This window comes from Macrotis lagotis, chromosome X (assembly GCF_037893015.1).
Source record: "Macrotis lagotis isolate mMagLag1 chromosome X, bilby.v1.9.chrom.fasta, whole genome shotgun sequence".
Taxonomy (NCBI): domain Eukaryota; kingdom Metazoa; phylum Chordata; class Mammalia; order Peramelemorphia; family Peramelidae; genus Macrotis; species Macrotis lagotis.
In genome coordinates this window covers 624,732,793-624,760,421 of record NC_133666.1, presented here as the reverse complement: position 1 = coordinate 624,760,421, position 27,629 = coordinate 624,732,793, and the positions used below count along the sequence as shown (strand labels likewise).

The following is a 27,629-nucleotide window of genomic DNA, read 5'->3' as shown; positions in this document are numbered from 1 at the left end:
CCTGAGTGACAAGAGGCCACGCCCCGAGCCTTTCTGGCAGCAAGTGAGGAGGCCAAGGGTGGGTTTTTGCCGTAGGGCCAGCCAATCAATAACACAATCAGGGCCCGGTGCGGGAGGCGTTAAGCCAATCAGTGGGGGCGGCAGGGCGAAGGCGGAGCGGGTGCTGCGGCAGGAGGGAAGATGGCGGACGAAGAGAAGCTGCCGTCAGGCTGGGAGAAGCGCATGAGCCGCAGCTCAGGTGCCACGGGGTGGAGGGAGGGCGCGCTGGGATCCGGGAGGAGAAAAATGAGTGCGGACACCCCAAGCTCGGGCCTTGCACCCCTTCCCCATCATCCCACGGCCTTCGGCCCTGTAATGATAGCCCCGCGCGACCAGCCCCCCCCCCCCAGCCCCGCCCCGGGAAATGAGGAGGCCAGGTAACGGGCTGGCCTTGGGCCACCGGCATGGGAACGGAACTGGGCTCCCTGGGTCCCTTCGTATCTCTCGCTCTTCCCCATGGAAGGAGCCCCCAAACCCGTAAAGATCCCCCGGGGCCTTCCCCCACATAAAGGGGATCGATTCTCTCCTCCCCAAGATCCAGGGTGATGATTGCTTTCCCCTCCATCCCCGACATGAGGCCCTAATGATCAGTGTTCGTCCTCTCCCTGCACCATGTTAAGGCCCTTGGGGATCAGTGCTCCCCTTCCCCTGACCGGTGATGGGTGCTCTGCCCCCACATTAGGTCTACGTGATCTGTGCTCTTCACCCGACCCCACCCCTCATAAGCCCCAAGAATATTAGTGCTTCTCATCCCAACATAAGGGGGAGTTGGCGATTACCCTCCCCAAGAACCAGGATGATGAATGGACCCTCCCACATAGGTCCCAGGTGATCATTGCACCTCAATCTACTCCATAGAAGATTAATAATCCCTGTTCCCATAAGTCCCAGAGAGCTATGTGTCTCCCCAACCCCCATATCAAGGCCAAGCTGATCAGTGCTCCTCACATAAAGCCCAGAGGGTTCAGTGCCCCTTAACTCTCCCACATACATAAGGACTAGGGTGATCAGTGCTCCCCATCACATAAGTCCTCCCATCAATGCCTTGCTCCCCATATAAAGACCAGGGTGATACATGCTTCCCATCTCACATAAAGCCCAGGGGATCAGTGTTTTCCCCTACACATAAAGGAGATCAATGCTTCCCTCTCCTACATGAGATCTAGGGTTATCAGTGTTCTCTAATCCCCTGTCCTTTGTAAGACCCAGGGTGATCAATACTATTCACCCCCTACCCCCCATAAGACCCAGGAGGATCCTTGCCCTCCGTTCCAGTCCCAGATAAGACCCGGGTGTTCAATGCTTTGCCCCTTAAGGCCCAAGAGAATCTGTGCTTCCCATTTCCCCCACTCATATAAGGCCCAGGGTGATCAGTGCTTCCCTTTGCCACAAGGCCTGGTATGTTTGGTGGTTCCCCCACATATAACCCAGAGTGATTGGTGTTCCCCACTTTTCTATGTAAGGCTTGGAAGAGTAGTATTCACTCTACCCACATAAAGCCCAGGTTGATCCTTGGACCCTCCTCCATTAAAGGCCAAAAATGACCCTGTGCTCTCATCTCATTCCTTTTAGTCCAGGGTGACTAATGTATTCTTCCCCTTTCCCTACCCTACTCAAGGCCTAGGGTGACTGGTGCTTTCTCCACCCCTCCTCCTTCAGTGTCTAGGGTGACCAAACCTCTTCAATGGCTCAGGATGACAGATGCTCACCCTGTTTTGTCTTGTCCCATTTATGGTTCCGGGTTACCCCAGCCTGTACTTGCCAAGACCTGTCACTTCTAAGGGCCTGGAGTTTTCCTACCTATTGACCTGTGTGTCCTCTGTCTCACTTCTCTCCTCCCCCTCTTCCCAAATGCATGAAGCCTAATGTAACTTGTGTGATACCCATTCCTGTTCTGTCTCTGTAGGACGAGTTTACTACTTCAACCACATCACCAATGCCAGTCAGTGGGAGCGTCCAAGTAGTGTGGGCAAGAATGGTCAAGGTGAACCTACCAAGGTCCGATGCTCACATCTGCTGGTGAAACATAGCCAGTCTCGAAGGCCCTCATCCTGGCGGCAGGAGAAGATCACTCGGAGCAAAGAAGAAGCCCTGGAGCTGATCAATGGCAAGTACTGGGTGGGAGGAGCCTGGGAGGCAGTGTTAGAGCCGATGGGGCAGAAGTGGGAGTTGGGTCCAAAGCCTAAGCCAGGCTTGGATGTGGAATGGGGTACAGTACCTGGAAAGGAGCACATGTGCCCAGGGCCTTGGTTTGTGACTTAAGGACAGAACTCTCCCTTTTCTTCTACTCCCTGACCTCTGTAATACCAAGATGGTCTTTTTGTAACCTTTGTTGTAAATGTGTATTAATATCATTTGTTAAAAATAAAACTGATCCAAAAAGTGTCAACCCATGGTCCGTAACTCATCCTCCTTCATACTGTCGTTTAACTGTTAGCACCTTAAAAGCAAATAACCTGATGCCAGTCCCTCTCTTCCCCCACTTTCTAAAGAATCCTGACCAGAAGCTGATTCCCTTGTGCTTAGCCTGTCCTGGGGAAGGAGCTCTTTATTTCCAAATGGAGGCAAACCATGTGAGATGGAGAGCTCAGAAAAGCACTTGGTTTTCAGGCAGAAGCTGGGTGGTCATTTGGGGATGTTGTAGATGTCAAGGAATCGTTTGGACTAGGGAACCTCTGGGATTCTGGGATGCCAGAATTTCCAGAAGGGTTAGACAGATGGGCTTCACAAAACCAAGGGAGAAGAGAATCTTAAAGAGGGATAGATCCTGCAAGTTAAATGTTTTTTGAGAGCTGAGAGATCACAAAGATTGAGGACTGAGAAAAAAGATGCTACACTTGATGATAGGGAGGTCATTAGTGGGTCTGCAAAGATTAGTTTTAGATCAGGAGTACAAAGATGAAGTTGGATCTTGTGCAGAACAGGGCAGCTAGGATGGTAAATGGCCTGGAGAACATGCCAGGTGAGGATGAGACCATGGAACTAGTGATGTTTAACCTGGTCGAGGTTTAGAGCAGATATCATGGCTGTTTTCAAATGTTTGAAAGGCTGCCATATAGAACACTGGTTGGTTCTTCTCTGCTTTTGTGGGCAGTGGATCAAATTTAACAAAGAAATTACATTTCTTTAGGCTTGATATAAGGGAAAACTTCTCATAACTAAAGTCTAAAATGGTGATGAATTATCTCAGATGAGTTTCCTGTCACTAAAAACTTCCAAGCCAGGTGGATTACCACTTGTCAGAAATAGTTCAGTGGGGATTCTTGGTGAGGTATGGGTTGGATTGGATTGCTTATGAGGTCCCTTCACACTCTTAGAGTCTACATTTTTTTAGTGGGGGTTAGAGCAGCTGATTTGCAGGGGATTGAATATGCAGAATGAATCTTCATTAGTCATGCCTTTTAATACTTCAGAAATCTATATATGATTTTAGTGTAACCTGCTGTTGTAACCTGTCCCTTAATCTCCTCTCCCCTTGCACCTCTCATAGCCAAGTGGAATGGGTATCAAGTCTTGTCAGTTTCATCTCTGCAGTCCGCCTCCTATCTGTCCCCAGGGCCCCCTTGTGCAGGCTATCAACACCAGACACCTGAATCATTGCAAAAATCTGAAGAAAAGCATTCTTTTTGCCTTCATTTTTTTCCCCTTTCCAATATACTGCCAGCATATTTCCTTTGAAAGGAATCTAGACTGGTGGCCCCCTCAAAGGGATTGGGAGCCCTGACTTTAAAAGAGGCAGGACTCACATTCAGGAAGACCCTGGTTCAGATGTCTCTGACGTAGATTGACTCTGTAACAATGAATAAGTCCCTTGACCACTTAGAACCCTAGGAAAGTCTCCAATAAACCTCTAAGTTGCAGAGTAGATACATAGATGTATTGGGAGTTTTCTTCCTCATTGGTAGTTTTCTGTATTAATGGAATCTTAGAGTTCTTCCAAAAATGCATAAATCTGGTCTAAGCACTCATCAGTTCAAAAGTCTGAAGTGGGTCTTTATGGTTGATTCAGCCAAGTTCAGACTTTTGCTTGACATTCATTGCTCTTTATTTAACATCCTCCCACCACTACCCTTCCAGCTTTATCCCCAAAACACAGTAGCTCACTTAGAGAGGTTTCAATAGCAGCAACAGGGGTTTTTCTCTCAGGCACAAAAATTTAGAGGGTTCTGAAATTTAAAAAAAAATGATTTCAGAAAGTTGTACAATTTTAAAATTTAATTGACTGCACATATACCACACATCTCAGTTGATTTGCACATCCATCATGTCAGGTACTAGAGCTGTTTTGATCCTCTCCCCCTCCCCCCATTTTACCGATGAAGATACTGAGGCTTAGAGACATTAAGTAACTTGCTCAGTATCACAACTAAAAAGTGTACAATATGAAATTTGAACCTGGATCTTTCTGTCTCCCAAGTTCAGCCTTTCATCTACTAGGCTACATACTGCCTCCTATGGATACCAGGAATAGTTATTTTAAAAGAGGAAGCTACCAGATGACATGCATTATTAATAGCAGCTATCTATGAGCTGCTATAGTAGCTAATTCTTGCTCCCACTCAACTGAATGTGTTTTAATTACTTCTTGTCTTTTTCAACATCACAAATTACTAAGTTGATTTCAGGGCAGATCTTTGCTGCTTGTTCTGTGCACCAAGATGGCTGATGCAGACCTTCAGTAAGGAGTTAACCACTTATTGCAAGTGTCAACCACTTACAGTAGCCCATTTCAGTTTGGGGGAACTCTAATTATTGAAGTTATTCCTGAAATCAAGCCTAAATCTTTGTAACTTCCATCTGTTGGTCTTAGGTCTGTCCTTAGGTCTAATCTTTTCAAGTGGCTGCTCTCCAAATTCTTGATAATAGCTATCATATACCTTCAAAATATTAGCTTTTCCATTCTTTAGTTCATTATCATGTAGCATAATTTGGGGGACTGTCACCATTTTGGTTATCTTCCTTTGCATGTTCTCCAACTTCTCAATGTCTTAAAAAAAAAAGTTCCAGGAATATCTGAACACAAGGCTCCATTGTAGGCTGAGGAGAGCAACATCCTGTGCGTCTTATAGTCCTAGATACTCTCTCAGTGGAGGCAAAGATTACCGGAGCTTTCTTTGCTGCCATAGTCCACTGTTTGTTTACTCATGGAACTTGTAGCCTACAAGTCATCTATGATAGACAAATTACAATGTACTGACTCCTCCATCTTGTATTTCTGAAGCAAGCCTCTTGAACCCAACCTTAGGCTTTATAATTACTATTCCTGACTACACTTTGTATCTGCCCAACTCTATCATCTCTACCTGACTGTGACCTCACTTACAATTTCTCCACTTTGTCCACAAAAATAGAATGACTTTATCAGATGTTTGGCTAAAATCTAGGAAAATTATATCTGTAGCAGTTTCCTGATCTATCAGTCTAATAACCTGTTATATTTTTAAAAATAAATTTTATTAATATCTCTTGTTTTTTAAATTGCATACATTTCTTGATGTTTCCTTCTCAGAATACCATCCCTTATATAACAGCATAAAAAGGAGCAAAGGGACAGCTGGGTGGTATATGGGTAGAGCACCAACCCTGGAGACAGGAGGACCCGAATTCAAATACTCAGACATTTACTTAGCTGTGTGACCCTAAGCAAGTCACTTAACCCTGATTGCCTCAAAAACAACATAAAAAAATAAAAAGGAGGAAAACTGTCGAGTATATTGGGAAAGTATAATATCTTCAGGATTTCACTCCCATTGTCCCTCATCTGCAGAGAAAGGAGGAATCTCATATCTCTTCCTTGTGGTCAAACTTAGTCATCATAGTTTCACTTTGGATTGTTTTGTTGTTGTCATTTTTGTTGAAAGTGTTGCATTGTTTTCCTGATTGTTTCTTCACTTTATGTCAGTCCATACAAATCTTGCCATGCATCTCTCTATTCATCCTATTCATTGTTTCTTTAAGCCCAGCAATATTGTTATATTCTTATACTCTTTTTAAAATACTCTTAACTTGTTTAACATTTCCCAATCTATAACATCTACTTTGTTTCACTTCTTTCCTATTACAAAGTGTTGTGACAAATATTTTGGTATAATATGTATGTGTAAGACCTTTTTTTTTAATCACTTCTTTCCCTGTATTATATACCTAACAATGGAATCATTTGGGTCAAAGATATGGACATTTTAGTGACTCTCTTAATTCCAAATTGCTTTGCAGAGTGGTGTTTACAGGACCACCAATGTATTTGTATGTGTACATATATCTATATCTAGCTATATAGGTGATGCAGTGGATAGTGCACTAGCCTTGGAGTCAGGAGGATGAGAGTTCAAATCCAACCTCAGACACTTACTAGCTATGTGATCTTCGGCAAGTCACTTAAACCTGATTACCTCATGTACAGGGCCATCTCCAGTTGTCCTGATTCATATCTGGCCACTGGACTCTGATGGCTCTAGAGAAGAAAGGGAGGCTGGTGATTTAGCCCAGCACCCCCCTCACTCAAATCCAATTCGTGTGCTTGTCTTGGTATCACCTCCCTGATGTCATGTTCTTCTTTCTTTTTTTAGTTATATAAATATTTTATTTGTTTTCCAATTATATACAATAGTAAGTTTCTACTAATCACTCTTTTTTTTTTTAGGTTTTTGCAAGGCAAATGGGGTTAAGTGGCTTGCCCAAGGCCACACAGCTAGGTAATTATTAAGTGTCTGAGACCGGATTTGAACCCAGGTACTCCTGACTCCAAGGCTGGTGCTTTATCCACTTCGCCCCCTTTACTAATCACTCTTGTAATTGAATTTTACAATTTTTCCCCTTCCCTCGCCCCTTCCCCCAACAGAAGGCAGTCTGATAATTTTTACATTGTTTCCATGATATGCATTGATCAAAATTGAATGTGCTGAGAGAAGAAATATATCCTTAAGGAAGAAATAAAATATTAAAAATAGCAAAATTATGTAGTACCTAAGTCAACTTTTTTTAAAAATAGGAGATAAAAATATTTGGTCTTTGTCTAAACTCCACAGTTCTTTCTCTGGATACAGATGGTATTTTCCATCACAGTTCCCTAAAATTGTCCCTGATTATTGCACTGATGGAGTGAGCAAATCCAGTGAGCAAGTCCATTAAGGTTGATCATAACTCCCATAGCATCAACTCATGCAAATTTTTCCAAGCTTCTCTGAAATCCCATCCCTCCTGATTTCTAACAGAATAGTGTCCCATCACATATGTAAACCACAATTTTGTTTAGCCATTCCCCAATTGATGGACATCCCCTTGATTTCCAATTTATTGCCACTACAAACAGAGCTACTATTAATATTTTTTTACAAGTGATGTTTTTACCCATTTTCATGACCTCTTCAGGGTATAGACCTAGTAGTAGTATTGCTGGATCAAAGAATCTGCATATTTTTATTGCCCTTTGGGCATAATTCCAAATTTCTCTCCAGAAAGGTTGGATCAGTTCACAGCTCCACCAACAGTGCATTAGTGTCCTAGATTTTCCACATTCCTTCCAATGGCTGACATAAAGTGAAGTAAACAGTCAGGAAAACATTGTCCTTTCTGGTCATATTGGCCATTCTGAGAGGTGTGAGGTGGTACCTTAGAGATGCTTTAATTTGCATTTCTCTATTCAGTAATGATTTAGAGCAATTTTTATATGACCATTTATAGCTTTAATTTCCTCATCTGTAAATTGCCTTTACTTATCCTTTGAGCATTTGTAAATTGGAGAATGGCTTGGTTTTTTTTTTTTATACTTATATCATGGTCTTATTAGTTTTTTTTTATTTTTTTATTTTTTTCAAGGCAATGGGGTTAAGTGGCTGGCCCAAGGCCACAGGGCTAGGGAGGCCGGATTTGAACTCAGGTACTCCTGACTCCAGGGCCGGTGCTCTGCTACACCTAGCCACCCCCATGGTCTTTTTCAAGAATGAAGGACAAGGGTGGCTAGGTGGCATTGGGCTGCTAGAGTGGCGCAGTGGATAGAGCATTGGCCCTGGAGTCAGGAGTACCTGAGCTCAAATCCGGCCTCAGACACTTACTAATTACCTAGCTGTGTGGCCTTGGGCAAGCCACTTAACCCCATTTGCCTAGCAAAAACCTAAAAAAAAAGCAAAAAAAAAACAAATGAAGGACAGACACAATACTAGGATTTTAACAGGAGTCAAAACCAAACTTACTGCTCTACAGTTTGCAGGCTCTATTTTCTTCCCATTTTTGACAATATGGACAATTGCTGTCTCGTGCCATAGCACTCTTGTTCTCTACAATCTTTCAAAGTGATTTAGCAATAATTTCTTTCAGTTATCTATATCCATAGATGTAGCCATCTAGGCTTGTAACACACTGTCAAGGTAACATAGGTGTTTCCTCAACAAGCATTAGCAAACTTCACCTTTTATGTGTCTGGCACTATGCCAAGTTGTGGGGATAATACAAAGACAAAAAATTCATGGCTTCAGGGGGCTCAGTTTATAGCCACAGAGGGCAAAAAGGAGGAAGGAAGGAAGGAAAGAAGGAAGGGAAGGAGGAGGAAAGGAAAGGGGGGAGGAAGCAGGAGAGAAAGGAATGGAGCAAGTCAATCTTTAGCTGAGCCTTGAAGAAATTCTAAGAGGCAGGATTGAAAAGGGAACATGTTCCAAACAACTATTGAAAAGGCATGGAAGGGGTGTCTAGGTGGCGCAGTGAATAGAGCACAGCCTTGGAGTCAGGAGTACCTGCGTTCAAATCGGACCTCAGACACTTAATAATTACCTAGCTGGGTGGCCTTGGGTAAGCCATTTAACCCCATTGCCCTGAAAAAAAAATCTAAAAAAAAAAAGACATAGAAACAGAAAAAATGGAGTGATTATATGCATCATATATATGTGTATATATATATATATATGTATATATACATATATACATATATATATATATACACACACACACACAGATACATATATATGTAAAGAAATGTCAGGAAGTCAGTTTATATGAGCTGCAGTGTGCATGGAGGGGGAATAAAGTGGAATAAGGTAACTTAGAGGGAGTTACTAGAGTGTAGGGAGTAGAGCAGTTAGCCTTCAATGTAGGAAAATCTTTTTGGCAGCAGTGTAAAGTATGGATTAGAGAGGTGAAAGACTCTAATCCAGGGAGACCAATTAAAAGTCTATTGCAGTGGGATAGCTAGGTGGTGCAGTGGATAGAGCACTGGCCCAGGACTCAGGAATAACTGAGTTCAAATCAGGCCTCAGACACTTAATAATTACCTAGCTGTGTGGCCTTGGGCAAACCACTTAACTCCATTTGCCTTGCAAAAATCTAAAAAAAAAGTTTATTGCAATAGGCTGGACAAGAAGTGGTGAGGCTTTGATCTAGGATTGTTGATGTATGAGTAGAGAGATAGGAACATTATTGAGAGATATTGTAGATTTAACAGCTGACTATGGTTCAAAGTGAGGAATGAAGGATGACAAAAAAGAATGACACAAAATTTGATGGCTGGAAGGTTGATGGTGTCATAAGCAAAAATAAGGAATTTCAGAAGAAGTACGAACTTTGAAAGGAAAGATAACGAGGACTGTTTTGAACATGTGGAATTTGAAATACCTAGTGTCTGAATTATTTCAGAGGGAGTTGGCAATGTGGGATTTGAATTTTGGGAAAAGACCAGTGCTGAATACAAGGTGTCCTAGAAGTGTTAGTCCAGTTTAAAGCTATTTCAAAGCTATATGAAGACTTTCAGGATTCCTGTATGTATATCCAGAAGTCATCAATATACAGCTACTAATTAAACCATGAAAGCTGATGAGGTCATCAAGAGAGGAAAAAAAGAAGAGAGAAGAAAATGTCCTGAACAGACTTGGAATATACCTACAATTGGGGGAGGGGGTGTAATGAATGGCTAATGATCTAGCCAAAGAGACTGAGCAGGAGCAGTCAGATCAGCCAGTCAGTAAACATCTTACTAAGCACCTTACTTAATCTCAAGGACCTGTTAATGGGGGAGACAACATGCAAATAACTATATAAATAGGGAATCATATAATTAAGAGGGGTTATAAAAGACTTCCTTTTTAGGGTGAGATTTTAGTTGGAACTTTGAGGAAGCTGAGAAAGCCAGGAGGAGATGAGGAGATAAGCATTCCAGGTATGGGGAGAGCAACCAATGAAAATTCCTGGACTGGAGAAAGAACTGATGGAGTCTGAATGTGGAACAAAACATGACCAATATGGAAGTATATTTTGCATAATTAAACATGTATAATTTATATCAAATTGTGAGTGGGAGGGGAGAGGAAAAAGAAAGAAGATTTGGAACTCAAAATTAAAAAAAACAATGTTAAAATTATCTTTACATGTAATTGGGGGAAAAAATAAAATACTATTTAAAATTATTTTTTAAATGCCTCAAGTGGGAAGATGTAGTGTTGTATGTAAGGGACAGCAGGGAAAGTAGTATCATTAGATTGAAGAATATATATAGGCATTATAAAGGTATAGCAGAGGGTTGTGGGGAGGTACAACAGGTTATAAAGGACACTGAACACCAAAGGATTTAATATGGTAGTGATAGGGAGTTGACTGGTGGCTTTTTCTTTTTTAAAAAAAATATTTATTTTTTTATTTTTGTACAAATGATTTTTCTATACATTACTAAAATATTGTTTGAGTAAACATAATACCCCTCCCCCCAAAAAATATAGGCCCTCATGAGCAATAAAGAGAAAAAAATTAAAATTAAAAATAATAATAATGGGGCAGGTAGGTGGCTCAGTGGACAGAGCACCGGCCCTGGAGCCAGGAACACCCGAGTTCAAATCTGGCCTCAGACACCCAACAATTACCCAGCTATGCGGCTCTGGGCAAGCCACCCAACCCCACTTGCCCTGAAACACCCCCCCCAAAAAAATAATAATAAATGTGCTTCAGTCTGTGTTCCAACACCACTAGCTCAGTTGTGGGTAGATCACATTCTTTATGATAGGTCCATCACAAAAGCTACTTCCATATTTTTCCACTGTTGCTGTTGTCGATCGCAACTCCCTCCATTCGTACTATCCCACTACCATATACTATATGTTCTCTCTCCTTTCACTCTATCCCTCTTCTTAAATGTGCTGTAGGGAGCTGAGTGGCACAGCAGAATGATCCCTGGCCCTGGGGCCAAGAGACCCGGAGCCCACATACCACTCATAAGGCCCAGCAACCACCTGGCCCTGTGGTCCTGGACAGGCCACCCAATCCCAGCCCCTTGCAAGAAGTAAAAAAAAAATATAATATCTGACCACTCTCCCCCATGGTCAACCTTCTCCTCCATCACTCATATCCCCTCCCTTCCCCCTGTCCCCCTTCTCTCCTTACTTTAGATGTCTGTACCTCATTGAGTATATATGCTGTTTCCTCTCCAAACCACCTCTGATGAAAGTGAAGGTTTCCTCATTCCCCCTCACCTTCCTCCCTTCCATATCATTGCAAAAGCTCATTGTAATAAAAAAATTTTATTATATGAAATATCTTAGCCTATTCCACCTCTCCCTTCTCTTACTCCCATTCCATTTCCCTTTTAGCTATTGACTCCATTTTTACAATATATTATATCTTCAAATTCATCTCTCTCCTGTGCTTCATCTGTAAAAGCTCCTTCTATCCGCTTTATTAAATGAGAAGTTTCTTACGAGTATTACCAGTATCATTTTTCTATGCAGGAATACATGTAGTTCATCATCATTAAGTCCCTCATATTTTACCCTTCTCCTCTACTCTCTATGCTTCATCTGAGTCCTGTATTTGAAGATCAGACTTTCTGTTCAGCTCTGGCCATTTTAACAGGAACATTTGAAATTCCCCTGATTCATTGAAAATCCATCTTTTTCCCTGGAAGAGGATGTTCAGTTTTGCTGGATAGTTGCTTCTCAGTGTAAACCAAGATCTTTTGCCTTCTGGAATATCTGGAATGTCATATTCCAAGCCCTTCAAGCCTTTAATGTAGTTGCTTCAGCTCCACGATATTTGAATTGTGTCTTTCTGGTTGCCTGTAATATTTTATCTTTGACTTGGGAGTTCTGGAACTTGGCTATAATATTCCTAGGGGTTATTTTTTTTTTTAGATCTCTTTCCAGGGGAGATCGGTGGATTCTCTCAATTTCTATTTTGCCCTCTGCTTCTAAGATATCTGGACAATTTTCCTGTAGGAATTCTTTTTTTTAAGGTTTTTGTAAGGCAATGTCGTTAAGTGGCTTGCCCAAGGCCACACAGCTAGGTTAATTATTAAGTGTCTGAGGCCAGATTTGTACTCAGGTACTCCTGACTCCAGGGCCGGTGCTCTATCCACTGTGCCACCTAGCCGCCCCTAGAAATTTTTTAAAAATGAGATCAAGGCTCTTCCTGATACTTTCAGGTATCCCAACAATTTTTAAATTATCTTTCCTGAATCTGTTTTCCAGATCAGTTGGTTTTTCAATGAGATGTTTCATATTTTCTTCTAATTTTTCATTCTTTTGTTTATGATTTCTCATAAAGTCAGCAGCTTCCTTTAGTTCCATTCTACATCTAAAAGAATTTGTTTTTCTCAGAGAGCTTTCTTATTTCTTTTTCCATCTGGCCAATTCTGCTTTTTTAAAGCATTCATCTCCTCAGTAACTTTTTGAACTGTTTTATCCATTTGACCTATGGTGGTTTTTAACGTGTTATTTTCTTCAGCATTTTTTTGAATCTCCTTGACTAAGCTGCTGATTTCTTTTTCATGTTTTCCCTGGATCTCTCTCATTTCTTTTCCCAATTTTTTTTCTATTTCCCTCACTTGATTTTCAAAATCTTTTTTGAGCTCTGTCATAGCCTGAGCCCAATTTCCATTTTTCTTTCAGTCTTTAGATGCAGGAACTTGGACTTCCTCATCTTCAGACTGAGTATTTTGATCCTTCTTGGGATCATAGACAATCTATTTCTCAATGATGTTACTCTTTTTTCTCTGTTTACTCATTTCTCATTTACTCATTTACCATCCTATGCCTGGTTTTGGGGTGCTTCCTGAGCTTTGGAATATTATTGGTACACACACCCCCACAAGGATCTCAGTGTGTGAAGCTCTGTCTTCCCTCCTGGTTTGAGAATGACCACAAGTGTACCCCTCTGCCATAGGGCTGGGGGGGTGCTGCTGTTCTATGGGGGACTTAGACTGTGATCAGGATCTGAATGTGGTCAGAGCCCCAGGGTCCTGTTCCAAGTACAGAGGACAGACCTTGGAAATCTCTCTCCATTCCCCTACCTAGTCTGAGCACTCAAGACTCAGTTGCCTGGGGGCTCCTGCTTATTGGCTCAGCCTGCTTCTGGTTCCTGGATCTGGTCTGCCATGGTCACACTGCTTGCTGAGTGCCCTGAAGGCTGGGCTTCCTGCACTTGCTCTGGCAGAGCCCCCCTCCCATCTTCTAAGTTGTACCGGGTGCTCCCCAGGGTGTAGATCAGGAAACTCCGCCCACTGCCATGAGCCACAGCTCCCAGATGCCCTGGGGCTGCCTCCAGGAGGCTGAAGCTCCTTCACTCTGTTGGGCCACCCCTCTAACCCTGTGGAGCTGAGCCTTTCCATTATTTTCCAGGTTACCTTGTGCTGGAGAACTGCTGGATTGGATCCCTCTGTGGGTTCTGTCTCTAAAAAATTTAGTTAGAGTTATTTTATGAGTTTTGAAATATTATAGAGAGAGCACTTAAGAGAAGCTCTTCTGTCACCATCTTGGCTCCCCCCCCCCCCCCCGTGGCTTTTTCTAGGACTTTGGGTGAAAAAGAGAAGAGAGTTATAGAACATTACTTCTTATTATAATCTTTACTTAACAATAACATCAACTCTCCACCAGCCATTTCTATTTTATTCTTTTCAGCCCTTGTAATGTTTGTCTTCCTCCTGGAAGTTCTGAGAGGACAGGCACTGCTATTTAAGTAAGGTTTGTTTGCACTATGTTAGCATAGTGCTTTGAACATAGTAGATCCCTAAATGAATGTTTGTTGAATGAATGGTAAAAAACTAGAAGCACTGATTGTACAAGTTGGATGGTGAGTATAATCTTTTCAGTGAGGCATCAAGGCAGAGGGAAAATTATTCTAAAAGAGGAGACTTGAACACATTTTTAGATGGAGTGGAAAAAGGAGACTAAAAATGCAAGAAAGAGAGGCAATAATGGATGGAATGGTTCTAGAAGAAGCGGAAGGTAATAGTACCAAAGACATAGAATTAACATTGTTTAGGAGGATGACATGCAAATTCTTAAAGTATTCTCAATTTTTTTCAGACTGCTTTCCAACTTTTAAGACTGATTTCACAATATTTCCTATAATATATTCCACATTCTTTTTTATGTGTGTTATGTTTATTGATGTTTAAAGTATTAGAAATTAAAATTTCATAGTATTACTATGAAAGAAGTTTGGAACTTGAGAATGCCCAGAAAGAATGTCAGGGGCCTCCAGCAATCCCTGGACCACACTTTTGAGAATCACTGCTTTAGAGCTGTTCTTTATGCAAACCATACTCTTAAGGAGACTAATCCCTCAAAATGCTCTTCTTTTAACAATGGTATGTTGTAGCAAACTTCCTTGGACCTTTCTATTGATAATAACCTTTCAGGAGATTCTCTTAGGACTTTACTGCTCTTTTTGTTGTTGTTGTTGTTGTTATAATATTTATTTGTTTGTTTGTTTGTTTATTGGGGGGGGTTGCAAGGCAAATGGGATTAAGTGACTTGCCCAAGGCCACAGAGCTAGGTAATTATTAAGTGTCTGATACTGGATTTGAACCCAGGTACTCCTGACTCCAGGTCCAGTGCTTTATCCACTGTGCCACCTAGCTGTCCCTTATTTATTTATTTTGAGTTTTACAGATTTTTTCCCCTAATCTTATTTCCCTTCCCTCACCTTCCACAGAAGGCAATTGGTCAGTCTTTACATTGTTGCCATGTTGTACATTGATCCAAATTGAATATGATGAGAGAGAAATCATATCCTTAAGGAAGTAACATAAAGTATAAGAGATAGCAAGATAAGACAATAAGATATCAATTTTTTTTATTCTAAATTTAAGGTAATAGTCCTTGGACTTTGTTCAAACGCCACAGTTGTTTCTCTGGAAACAGATGGTATTCTCCATTGCAGACAGCCCCAAATTGTCCCTGATTGTTGCACTGATGGAATGAGCAAGTCCATCAAGGTTAATCATTGCCCCCACGTTGCTGTTAGGGTATACAGTGTTTTTCTAGTTCTGCTCATCTCACTCAGCATCAGTTCAGGCAAATCCCTCCAGGCTTCCCTGAATTTCCATCCCTCCTAGTTTCTAATAGAACAATAGTATTCCATGACATACACATACCACAGTTTGCTAAGCCATTCCCCAATTGAAGGACATTTACTTTATTTCCAGTTCTTTGCCACCACAAATAGGGCTGCTATGAATATTTTTGTACAAGTGATGTTTTTACCCTTTTTCATCATCTCTTCAGGGTATAGACCCAGTTATATTCCACATTCTTACTAAACTAGACTCCCACTTTCTTTTCAAACTCATGTTGTTTCCCAGCTCCATGCATTTTTGTATTACTATGTCTAGAATGCAGTCCTCCCCATCTGAGCCTTTCTGAATCCTCATTCTTCAAGGGTTGACTCAGTTGCTCCTTTTATGTGACCTTCCCTGATCCTCCCAGCTGAAATTATTCTTTATCACTTTCAATTTCCCTAGAACACTTTGCATCTCCTTTGTTCCCATCACTTTCCACTCTACATTATACCCATTTATATACATTTATTTTATACTTATCCTACCTAGTGGGTACCAACCTGTTATGTTACCATTTTTAATATTCATATCCTTAGGATCTAACACAATGCTTTGTATGTAGCAGGCACTTAATAAATGTTTGTGAATTTGAAATGATTGAAGAAGGGCTCCTTTATTTTCTCAGTTGGTAAGAAAGGAGGAGAAGATGGGTGAAAATGGGAAAGTTGCCAGGTAGAGGAGAGAACTGAAGGGTATCCAGCTTTGTTACTATTGTATTTTGGGTAAAAGGATAAAGGTAAGAGTCAAGATTTAAGGTGGAAGCTTAATAATCAAAGAGATTTGGAACATTCAGTAAGGTGAGTATTATAAAGAGTTAATAAATGAGAAATAAAAGGATCACCTAGGGACATTGAGCTGAATGTGTGGTATGCTTGGCATAATTTGTGGCTTGCTTTAGCAGCACATTGCAGCCCTGGAAGAGCAGAGGAGGATGGTGGGGTTTGTCCAGGATTGAGAAGCAATAAAACAGGTATGGTGGATGGACAAGGCAGGAAAGGATTCTAGGACTAGTGGGTGGGCACATTGTTGCAGTGACTGACTGTAGGGTCCAGTCTGCAAGGGGAAGCAAATGAAATAACTTGTTTCCCTACTTCCCTACTTCTAGTTCTTTCCCCCCTTCAATCCATTCTGCATATCAATGCCAGAGGACTGAGAGAGAAAAAAGAGATTTGACTCAGCACTGGAGGTCAAGATGAGACAAAGGGAGGAAGATAAATAGAGGGATAATAGAAGTTCTCTCCAGAAAATGAAGGTTCAGAATCCTGGAAGAAAAGCAATTCCAAGCAATGATGAGGTCTGTGATTGTGAGTGAGTGAAGTGTGGTAGAGCCAAAGAACACTGGGAAAGAAAAACTAGAAGATATTTTGCTTTCTGTCTTTTCTTAGTTACCATCATCCCATCCACTCTGAATTAGTGACTGACTATATGTAGGGTCAAGAGGAAGTCAAAGAAATGTTTCCAGCCTGAGTGCATTGGAAGAAAATGTAGAGTCAGGAGGAAGGAAGCTGATAAGCCTGGTTTCAGATACACTGTGTTTAAGGTGCTTGGGGTCATCTAAGTAGAAACATGCAGCACACAGCTGGAAATGAAGGCCTAGAATACAGAAGATTAATTAAAGCTAAAAATAAATATTTGACTCTCCACTGATTCAAGATGATAGTTGAAATTAGGGAATAAATGAGAATATCAAAGAGCAAGCATATAAACTGGAAAGGCAAAGGACTGAATTGAATCTTTTGGCTATTCCTTGAGATCACAGACACTTAATAAATGCTTATTAATTGACTGAATAAGTTCATTTTAGATATGAAGAGTCCTTAAGAGTATATCTAGTCCAGGGTGGCTAGGTGGCGCAGTGATAGAACACTGGTCCTGGAGTCAGGAGTACCTGAGTTCAAATCCGGCCTTAGACACTTAATGATTACCTAGCTGTGTGGCCTTGGGCAAGCCACTTAACCCCATTTGCCTTGCAAAAACCTAAAAAAAAAAGTATATCTAGTCCAAATGTAACATTCTGTTATATGGTTATAAGCAAGATACTTAAGGGAGAGCAAGGGTCTGAAAATGGCTAGGAGTAAGCTAACTTTATCTCCAAACCCTGTGAATGAGAGGAGAGGCAAGAGGGAAAAAGAGTGGAAAGATCATCCAGATATTTGTAGCCCTCAGGACAAAACCAGACTTCGATTAATATAAAGAAGTAGAAGAGTATAAAGGAAAGAGCCAAAAGATGAAGAGGAGTTAGACAAAGGACAGATTCCAAAAGGGCAATAGTAAGGGTGGACTGCAAGGGATTAGAGTGAGGGAGATGAGGTTTATAGGTCAGTCATTACTTTTAGATGGCCTGGATTAGGGAAACAAAATGGTAGCTGGACAACTGGGTTAGTCTTGACAGTAGGAAAATCCTGAGCAAAGCATAAGGTTCTCTGTAAAAATTTTGGGATGACATGTGCTTTCATACACAGTCTTTCACAGGCAACATTTTCCTAATTTTACAGATGAGCAAACTTATTTGTCCAAAGATCTCTGGCTAAATCTATTCTGTCTTCTAGTTCAATGCCCACTTCTCACTGGCCTCCAGGGCTAAGCAGCTTGTAGTTTGACTCTTTTCCTTATACAGAGAGTCATGAAGGGCCACAGCACCACTGTGAGGGTACTGTGATCTTTAAAGGATCACACCCTATCCGCCATGAAACCCAAGCACCACACCTCTTTGCTTCTACTGGGAAGCAGGAGCAAAAGCTTCCTATTAGACTAAGGAGACACATGGTCAGAGTTTCAGTCATGGAATGTAATTGTTTAGAAATAAAATGACATGAAAATAATAACCCCATGGTCTAAAATTCATCCTTTTTCATTCTGTAGTTAAGTATAAGTGCTGGTACTTTCCATATGAAAGATCCCAATCAATCAATCAAAAGGCATTTATTAGTTACCTACTCTGTGTATGTGTGTGTGTGTGTGTGTGTGTGTGTGTGTGTGTGTGTGTATGTGTGTGTGTGTGTGCATGTGTGTGCTGTCCTTCGTACTGGAGCAACAAAGCCAAAATTGTAAAGTCTTCAAAGAGCTTATGTTCTATTTGAGTAGACAAATTTATTTGATACAAGATGATTTAGGGAGAGCACCAGCAACTTGGGAATCCAGAAAGGCTTCATGAAGAAGAGAATATGTTGCTTGACAGAGACTTTCTGGATGGGAGTTAATAAGGAGAATGAGAGATACATTTTTGGATATGACCAATGTAGAAATTTGTTTTACTTTACTATGCATATTTTAAAAGTTTTCTTTTTTTCTTTTTAACTGGGTGGGAATGGGGAGAAGGAATGAAAAAGAAATGCTTGTTAATTTCTTAAAAATAAAATTTAATTTAAAAAAATGCAGAACCTAGTATTTGAACTGAGTGTTTAAGAGATAGGGATTCCAAGTGGTCAAGATGAGGAGGGAGCACATTCCAGGCATAGTAGATAGCCAGGACAAAGACCAGCAGAAATGGAATTCAGACTATGAGGAGCAAAAAGGCCAGTTTGATTGGATATAGAGATTATAAAGGGCATCAATGGGATCTGGGCCAACCCCTTGCCAACTAAGAATCTTTTCTACAACTTCCCAGTAAGCGGTCATCCAACCTCTACTTGAAGACCTCCAATGAGGAACCTACCTCTTCCCAATTAAATCTATTCTACTTTGGGACAACTCTTAATTGTTTGGAAGTTTTAAATTACATGGACCCTAAATTTGCCTCTCTGCAACTTTTACCTACTGTTCCTAGTTCTGCCCTGTTGGAGCCAAGTAATCTAATCTTTCTTCCATATAATAGTTTATCAGATTCTTGAAGATCCCTATCAGGCCCCATCTAACTCTTGTTTCCCTTTAGTTGCTTTCCATGCTCTGATATGGCATGTTACCTAGTCCTCTTCTGATTTCCTGGCTACCCTCTTCTGGACATGTTGCAGCTTGACTGTCTTACCTAAATTATGATCATGGTACTCAAAACAAGGTCAGACCATGGCAAAGTCAGTTCCCAGGTTAAATGCTAATTCCTCCTGTTGTAAGAAGCCCTGTCTGTCCTGGAGACAAAGGTCAGTCTCCTCCTTTCCGGCTGGATGACTAGTCTATCAATCCTTTGGGTCATTTTAGGACTCTTTCCCTTTGGCTTCAACCAAGTAGGAGAGAAGCCCAGTAACAATGGGACTTGGACCAGGAGATTAGTTCCCTGAAGAAGGTCATGGAATTCTGTGGGTTGCTTTAGGAGATCTCCCAGCAAGGGTCCAAAAAAGAACTGTGGATTCAGAGCCCTTTATTAAGAATCAGGATGAGGGGAGGCTAGGTGGCACAGTGGATAAAGCACCGCCCTGGAGTCAGGAGTACCTGGGTTCAAATCTGGTCTCAGACACTTAATAATTACCTAGTTGTGTGGCCTTGGGCAAGTCACTTAACCTCATTTGTCTTGCAAAAATCTAAAAAAAAAAACAAAACAAAAGAATCAGGATGGATGAGTTCTAATCCTGGTTCAACCTAGATGTGTAACTGGAATAAATCACTGAATATTTCTATTCCTCATTCTCCTTATCTAGGAATTAGAGATAATATCTGTACTTTGATCTCATTCAATTGTTCTAAATTTAAGTTGATAATGGAAAAATTAAAAGTACTGAAGAATGTTGGATATGGTGTCATTACATCCTGGCTCTGGTTTTAATCTTGTACAACTAGTTATACCTTGATTTGACTTGGGCTTAGAGATCCCATTGAATCTTGAAGTTGTCCATTTATCCCTGTCCTCATTTCTCAAGGGAAACAACCTAGGCCTAGAAAATTAATGCTACCATTTTTTTGTGGTTCTCTCTCTGACCTCCCAACTGCAGTGTTCTGGACGAAAGTCACTGGTGATTCATGTCCTGGTTTGAGACTAATTTTTATTAATACTATTGGTCTAAGAATCAGCTGCCACTTTTATAGTACCTTCTGCCTACAGCTAACAGGAATATATGTATTTTCTTGGTTCTGAAATTGAATGTTTGGCTTTTATTTTGAGCCCTCAAAAGAGTTTGAGGGCTTCTAAAACTCTCCATTTCCTATCTGGAAGTGGTTCCATTCCTATTTTTTAGACTAAAGACCTTATCTCCTTTGCTTTAATGTTATTGTGGTTCATAGGATGAGCCTTCATGGTATAGTACCAGGGTATGGGTAGAGCCCAATCCCAATGACTAAGCTACAGTCCATCTGATAAAGGCTTCTGCTGATCATCCCTTCCCAGGAGGAACTGTAGTACACATTGCTGGAATGATTTGAGGAGAGCCCTCTGTGGAGGAAAAAGATGGGATTGATCTGGAATTATCTCACTCTCTGGGGTAAGGAATGAAGGAGTGGCAATGGCAGAGACTTTCCTTGAGTTCTGAGAGAATACAAGTGCTGACTGGGAAATTGATTGCTCTGACTTCAGTTATCACCTGCCAGAATAAAAAGTATTTCCTGGCACTCTGGAAATATCCAGCCCATCTAGAAATCAACTTTAATTAAGGAGTCTTGAAAGAAGCAATTTATAACACAGAAGGAAAAAATAATCTCAGAACTTCCCCTAAGAGAAATGTTTCCTAAAAAAATCTTTCAGTTTTCAAGAGTAGGCATGTGTCAAATGAAAATGGATGCCATATAAACAAGAGAGTCAGAATTTTCAAAATGAACTCTTGTTTTCATCCAGGTTTTTAAGCTTATCTCTTATCCTTATTTTCGTTTTTATTTTATTTCCTAAGTTACAAGCCGAATTATCACAATGACACAAAGGATAATCCCACCTTGGAATGGAACTGATTTTAAATGGGTGACCCTGAAACTGTGCAAATGTGAGGCCTGTCAGTAAAAGTTGTAGGGGATGGCACTGGGAACTTGAACAGCTATCTCCCCAAATTGGCTCAATAGTTATCCCTAGTAGTGATTGGCATTAACATGGATCTGGGTCTGAGCTATCTTGTACCATGTTGTGGCTCTTCATTAGCTCAGCTTCTGGTGTGAAATCTATATTCTTCCTCGTTGAACCTTGCATTGAACCTCTGAGTAAGACAGAGGTGGATATTTGTGAGTCTTGATTGTCTTTGATGTTTGTTTATATCTTAGAAGGAAGTCTGAATTGTTCAGTTTTCATTTAATCTGACAACAGGCTACCTAGACATGTGTCACCCCACATCAAAGTATAGGACACAAAGTCTCTCCTTTAGCCTTAGTTTCAAGCTAGACTGAGATGCTTCCTTGGAAATGTGATTCCCCTATGTAGTCAGTAGCACCATCCATCACCACTGCATTCTGTAGCACTTGTACTCGTTCTCCATTTCCCTTCCCAAGCCATAATTTCCCATCCTTCTCATTAATTTTCATTGCTGCCCCACCCCCCACCTTTCCATAGAATTAAGGCTCAGTGGACAAGTTTAGAATATCATTTTTGGGGAGTAGCAATGTCACTCCCAGTTCCTTTGGGCCTACTCATAATGTGAGTGATGCAGTTTTTCCATTGTATGTTGTTAGGAACTCCTTGCCAGGGCAATGGAAAGGTATGTAGTCATAGAGTTTTATACTTTACGAAAGCCTTGAATATTGTTTTGGCTTTCCGAGGAGCCAATGGGGTAGACTTGGCAGAGACTTTCTTCTCATTTTGCAGATGAAGAAATTATTTGTATATGCAAGTATATACAAGGTACTGTGCCCTGGAGATAAACAAAAACAAAATAATTTCTGCCCTCAAGGAATATATATTCTATTAGATCAAGCTCAGTGAGATTAGTTCTGCCAACTGTCTAATTGCTGTGTGACCTTGCAAATTACTAACCCTCTCAGAGCTTCACTTTCCTTTAGCAGGCAACTAGGATTCATAGAGAATAGTGTGTTGGACCTGGAGCTAAGAACTAAGTACAAATCTCACCTCAAATACTCCCTGGCTTTGTGACCCTGGACTGGTTACAATGATGACTTTCAGCCTCAGTTTCCTCATCTGTAAAATGGGAATAACTGTAGCACCTACCTTGTAGAGTTGTTATGAGAATTAGATGAGGTAATACATACAAAAAATACTTTGTAAACACTAAAGCAGAGAGAAGTATCAACTTGATGCACCCACTGAACCTCCCAAGCAAGGCCCAAAAGAGTTGAAAATATATTTTTTAATTTAATATTTATTCTCATTTTGTACAAATGCTTTTTATACATTAATAAAATATTCTTGTTTAAGAGTAAACAAAATACCCCCTTCCCCCAAAAAATAAAGACTAGCTTGAGTGATAAAGGGGAGAGAAAAAATTAAAATTAAAATTAAAAAAAATAATAGTAATAATTGTAGGTATGGCCAGGTGGCACAGTGGATGGAGCACCAGCCCTGGAGCCAGGAGCACCCGGGCCCATATCTAGCCCCATACACCCAACAATCACCCAGCTGTGTGACATACAAGCCACCCCAACCCTACTGCCCTGCAAAAAAACAAAATAAGGAAAAAAAAAGGACTCAAAATAAAATAAAATAGTAATAATAGTAGGGGGTGGCTGGGTGGCGGACAGAGCATTGGCCCTTGAGCCAGGAGCACCCGGGTACAAATCCAGCCTCAGACATCTAACGATCACCCTGCTATGTGGCCCCAGGTAGGCCACCCAGCCCCATTTGCCCTGCACCCCCCCCCAAAATAATAATAATAAAAAATGTGCTTCAGTCTTTGTTCCAACACCAACAACTCTTGTCGTGGTGGGATCACATTCTTTATGATAGGTCCATCACAAAAGTTACTTCCATATTTTTCCACCATTGCCATTGCTGATTGCAACTCCCTCCTTTATTTCTCCACTACCATGTACTATATTTTCTCTCTCCTTTCACTCTGACTCTGCTGTAGGGTAGCTGAGTGGTGCAGCAGACAGATTCCTAGCCCTGGGGCCAAGAGGCCCCAAGCCCCCACCCCACCCCTTATGCCCAGCATCCACCTGGCCCTATAGTCCAGGACAGGTCATCCAATCCCAGCCCCTTGCGAGAAGTAAAAAAGAAAATGTGTTATATCTGACCACTCTTCCCCCATGGTCCATCCCCTCCTCCATCACTCACATCGCCCCGTTCCCCCTGCCCCCCCTTCTTACTCCAGATGCCTAAAGCCCATTGAGTAAATATGCTGTTTCCTCTCCTAGCCACCTCTGATGAGAGCAAAGATTCCCTCATTCCCCCTTGTGTTCCCTGCTTCCATATCATTGCAATAGCTCATTGTAATAAAAAATTAAAAAAACCTTATTATATGAAATATCTCAGCCTATTTCCCCTCTCCTTTTTCTTTCTCCCATTACATTTCCCTTTTTTCTATTGACTCCATTTTTACACCATATTTTATCTTCAAATTCAGCTTTCTCCTGTGCTTCATCTATAAAAGCTCCTTCTACCTGCTCTGTTAATTGGGAAGGTTCACATGAGTATTATCAGTGTCATTTTTCTATACAGGAATACACACAGTTCATCATCAAGTCCCTCATATTTTCCCCTTCTCTTCCACTCTCTATGCTTCACCTGAGTCCTGTATTTGAAGATGTAACCTTCTGTTCAGCTCTGGCCATTACAAAAGGAACTTTTGAAATTCCCCTGGTTCATTGAGAGTCCATCTTTTTCCCTGGAAGAGGACATTCAGTTTTGCTGGGTAGTTGATTCTCGGTTGCATTCTAAGTTCTTTTGCCTTCCGGTATATTATATTCCAAGCCCTATGAGCTTTTAATGTAGTTGCTGCTAAGTCCTGTGAGATCCTGACTGCAGCTCCATGATATTTGAATTGTGTCCTTCTGGCTGCTTGTAATATTTTTCTCTTTGACTTGGGAGTTCTGGAACTTGGCTATAATATTCCTGGGGGTTGGTTTTTTGGGATCTCTTCCTCAGGGGGATCGGTGGATTCTTTCCATTTCTATATTGCCCTCTGCTGAATTGAAAATATAATTGGGGAATATATAACAAATAAATAAAAATACAATTGAACATAAATGTAATCTGTGTTTTTCTAAGTCACTCTATGGCTGCAGGGATCTGTTCTCTTTGAGTTTGACAACATTGCCTTAAAGCAGTATGTAAATGTTAGGTATTATGATTATCTTTGGAAAATGAAAGGGTAGGGCTAAATAGATTCTAAGTTCTTCTTTAGATCTAACATTGTATAATTATTAGAATTCCTCAAGGTCATACAGTGAGTTGGAACTATGCCTAAGTTTCTTGACTCCTTCCCCAGGGTTTTGACTCTTTGCTAATTCTTTGTTTCTTCTAGATCATATCCATTCGACCAATGAACTTGGAGGAACTGGGCTCTCTTCTTATACAACCCTGCCTTCCCAACCCTCAGCTAGTTATGCCTGAACCCCCAGAACAGCTGTTATTTTTCCCAAAAAAATTTCCCCCTCCAGATACCCCCTTAAAAGACCATCTAATATCATCTAGTTATTGTTATTTAGTTATTTATTTATTGTTATTTATCCTGCCCCCACTTATTCCATTCCTGCTTTGCTTTTTTTTGTCTCTTGACTGATTTGCCTTCTGTATCCACAGGATACATCCAGAAGATTAAATCAGGGGAAGAAGATTTTGAGACTCTGGCATCGCAGTTCAGCGACTGCAGTTCAGCCAAAGCCAGGGGGGACCTGGGCACCTTTGGAAGAGGTACATCATAATCACTTATGTGATCACCCCAGTTTCTTGGTTAGGTTTCCAGGGTCCAGCAAGAGGCAAGGATGAGATGACACAAAGTTCAGGGCTGGTTATAGATATAGGAAATCTCAGATGTCAAAACCACTCAGAGTAAGGTCCATATTGAGGTTCATAGGATAACCTTCCTTATCAGAGGAAGCAATTTACTAGATAAATTTTGGTTGACATTGGAGAGGTGACTACTGGCCAAACTCCCAGAAGAATCTAAGCCTATAGACCTGGAGTTAAATAAAATTAGAGTAAGGCAAATGAGAATAACCAACCCTAACTCCAAGGAGAGGGATCAATGCAGAAACTGCAGCATGACTGAGCAGCTCTAGAGAAATGACCACATTCTGGGGCTATCCCTGCCATGTGAGGACCAAGACCAAGGATGACAGAATTCAAGAATAGAAGTGCACTATAGTGGAAAGAGCACTAGCTTTGGAGTCAGGGGACTGGATTCAAAGTCCAGCTCTGCTACTTCCTGCCAGAGAAGTCTAGGATGAAGCATCTGACTTAATTCTCTGGGTCTAGGTTTCCTCATATTTAAAAGGAAAGGGTTGATATCTCTGGAGTTCCTTCTAAATCTCACAATTCCAAGAAGGGCACTTTTCTCTTTTCCCCATCTCTCTTTTGGTGCTATATCTCTCTTACTTCCAAAGGCATCAAGTCAACCTTTGGTAAGAGAACTGCACAAGGATGGGACCCACTAAGGCAATATACCCAGCCTCAGCCCAATTTCAATAGCATATGAGATGGGGAAACAGATAGATGTACATTCAGGCAACAAGGTCTCTTCCCTTTAACAGATAAGGGATAGACCCTAGAGCTAGGATCCAGGAAGATCTTTTTTTTTTAAAGTTTTTGCAAGGTGATGGGGCTAAGTGGCTACCCCAAGGCCACATGGCTAGGTAATTATTAAGTGACTGAGGTCGGATTTGAACTCAGGTACTCCTGACTCCAAGGCCAGTGCTTTATCCACTGCGCCACCTAGCCACCCCTTTTCCTAACTTTATAAAGAGATAGTGCTACATTTATCATAATGTATTTCTTCATGGTCTGAAGCAAATCCCCTTCAGGAGGAATTCTCCTCCTTAGCCCAGGCCTGGGTGACTTAAACTCTGTGATGTGAGTCTGGGCAGAACTAGATAGGGCTAATAAAATTGTGGAGTGAGGAATACTGTTGGCCTTGCCTGTGGGAATCCAGAGGAGGGAGAAATGATAAATGACCCAGGAGGTGCTGGGAAGTGAGTCTAGAGAGATGAGTTCATCACTGAAATGTGCCTTCAAAAACGTCCTGCTACTGGCTCCTGGAATCATCCCTCATCTGTCTCCAGGCTTTTCAGACTCTCCTTAATGATATTGCCACCCCAGGCCAGAGTCCCCATCTGCTGGCTGTCTGAGCTCTGTGACAAGGACCATAAAATCCAGCAGATGGATGGGGCATTTATAGAGTAAGGCAGGGAGAGCTGTCCACTTCAGGATCTAATTGCTTAAAGTGGTTAGCTCTTCAAATAACTATGTATTAACAGTATCCAAGCAATGCTTCTCTCTCTCATCCATCTCCCCCTTTACCTTTTAAACTTTAAAGCCTGTCCCTCAATGTAGAGCCAGAGTAATAAGTACCTATAAAAGCCAATGATCTCTCCTCCCCTTATACTCCCCCTTTTTCCTAGGCTGTGTATTGTCTCAAGCCTTCATCTGACTTCTCTCTTAGATATTATCCATATGACTTAGGTCTTTCACATTCCCTATTTGTTTCCAGGTCAGATGCAGAAGCCATTTGAAGATGCCTCCTTCGCACTGAGGACGGGTGAGATGAGCGGCCCAGTCTTCACGGACTCAGGGATCCATATCATCCTTCGCACAGAGTAGGAGTGCCTTGGGTTGGGGATCAAGGGCAGGGGTAGACTGACCTCTGTTCTGCCTGCCCCAGACTCTCCATCCAGTCTACAGCTGCCTCTAAGAATTGAGGTGGTGCCAAGGAGGGGGAGGGGGGCAGGCCAGGGTTGGGGAACCCTTTTACTTCTTTCTGGGGGCATCTTTCCATTTTGTTTCAGCCTTGGTGGTTCCTCCCTCTAAAAGGTCAGTGTTGGGACCCCTATTGTTGCTGGTGTCCCTGCCCCAACTGAAAAATACACAATATTTATTGTCCCTAGACTCCTAGAGGCAGGGATTGGGGTGAGAATGAGCCCTGGTCTAGGCCTCCTCTCCCCATAACTGCCTGAGAGTCCCTGTCAGATCACTCCACCTTGGCCAATAATGGCCCTCACCCAGCTCCACCTGACAACCACACTGGCTTCTATTCAGTCTGAACCTGCCATCTTAAGGAATTGTGGGTCAGTAGCTGGAATGAAACCACTTGAAAACAAAAGAGGACCACAGCTGGGAGGGGAAAAGGCCTGGGTTATCTGAATTCCTATTGCAGCCAGAGCATCTTGGAGGGAGACTAAATTGCTGTTTCTGCTGCATTGCTTTGTTTAGTTAAAAGAAAATCAAAATTCTCAGCTTTAAGGCCAATGCAAGGCAGTTGTATAGTTCCTATTCTTATCCCCTGGCTGTCCAGATGTCCCCTATTAAACCTTGTAAACAAGA

The 27,629-nt window shown here is 41.5% G+C and overlaps 1 protein-coding gene across 1 annotated transcript; it reads left to right on the top strand.

Moving 5' to 3' along the window:
* Positions 1 to 92: 92 nt before the first annotated feature.
* Positions 93 to 27,629, top strand: PIN1 (peptidylprolyl cis/trans isomerase, NIMA-interacting 1). Its single transcript, XM_074203319.1, has 4 exons — positions 93 to 238; positions 1,946 to 2,146; positions 24,894 to 25,004; positions 26,800 to 27,629. The coding sequence occupies exons 1-4, from the start codon at positions 181 to 183 to the stop codon at positions 26,907 to 26,909; spliced, it is 480 nt and encodes a 159-aa protein (XP_074059420.1). The 5' UTR covers positions 93 to 180; the 3' UTR covers positions 26,910 to 27,629.

Coding starts and splice junctions, on each gene's coding strand:
- PIN1 (XM_074203319.1), top strand. CDS start 181: ATGGCGGACGAAGAGAAGCTGCCGTCAGGCTGGGAGAAGCGCATGAGC. Junction 239..1,945: donor GCGCATGAGCCGCAGCTCAG/GTGCCACGGGGT, acceptor CTGTCTCTGTAG/GACGAGTTTACTACTTCAAC. Junction 25,005..26,799: donor CCTGGGCACCTTTGGAAGAG/GTACATCATAAT, acceptor ATTTGTTTCCAG/GTCAGATGCAGAAGCCATTT.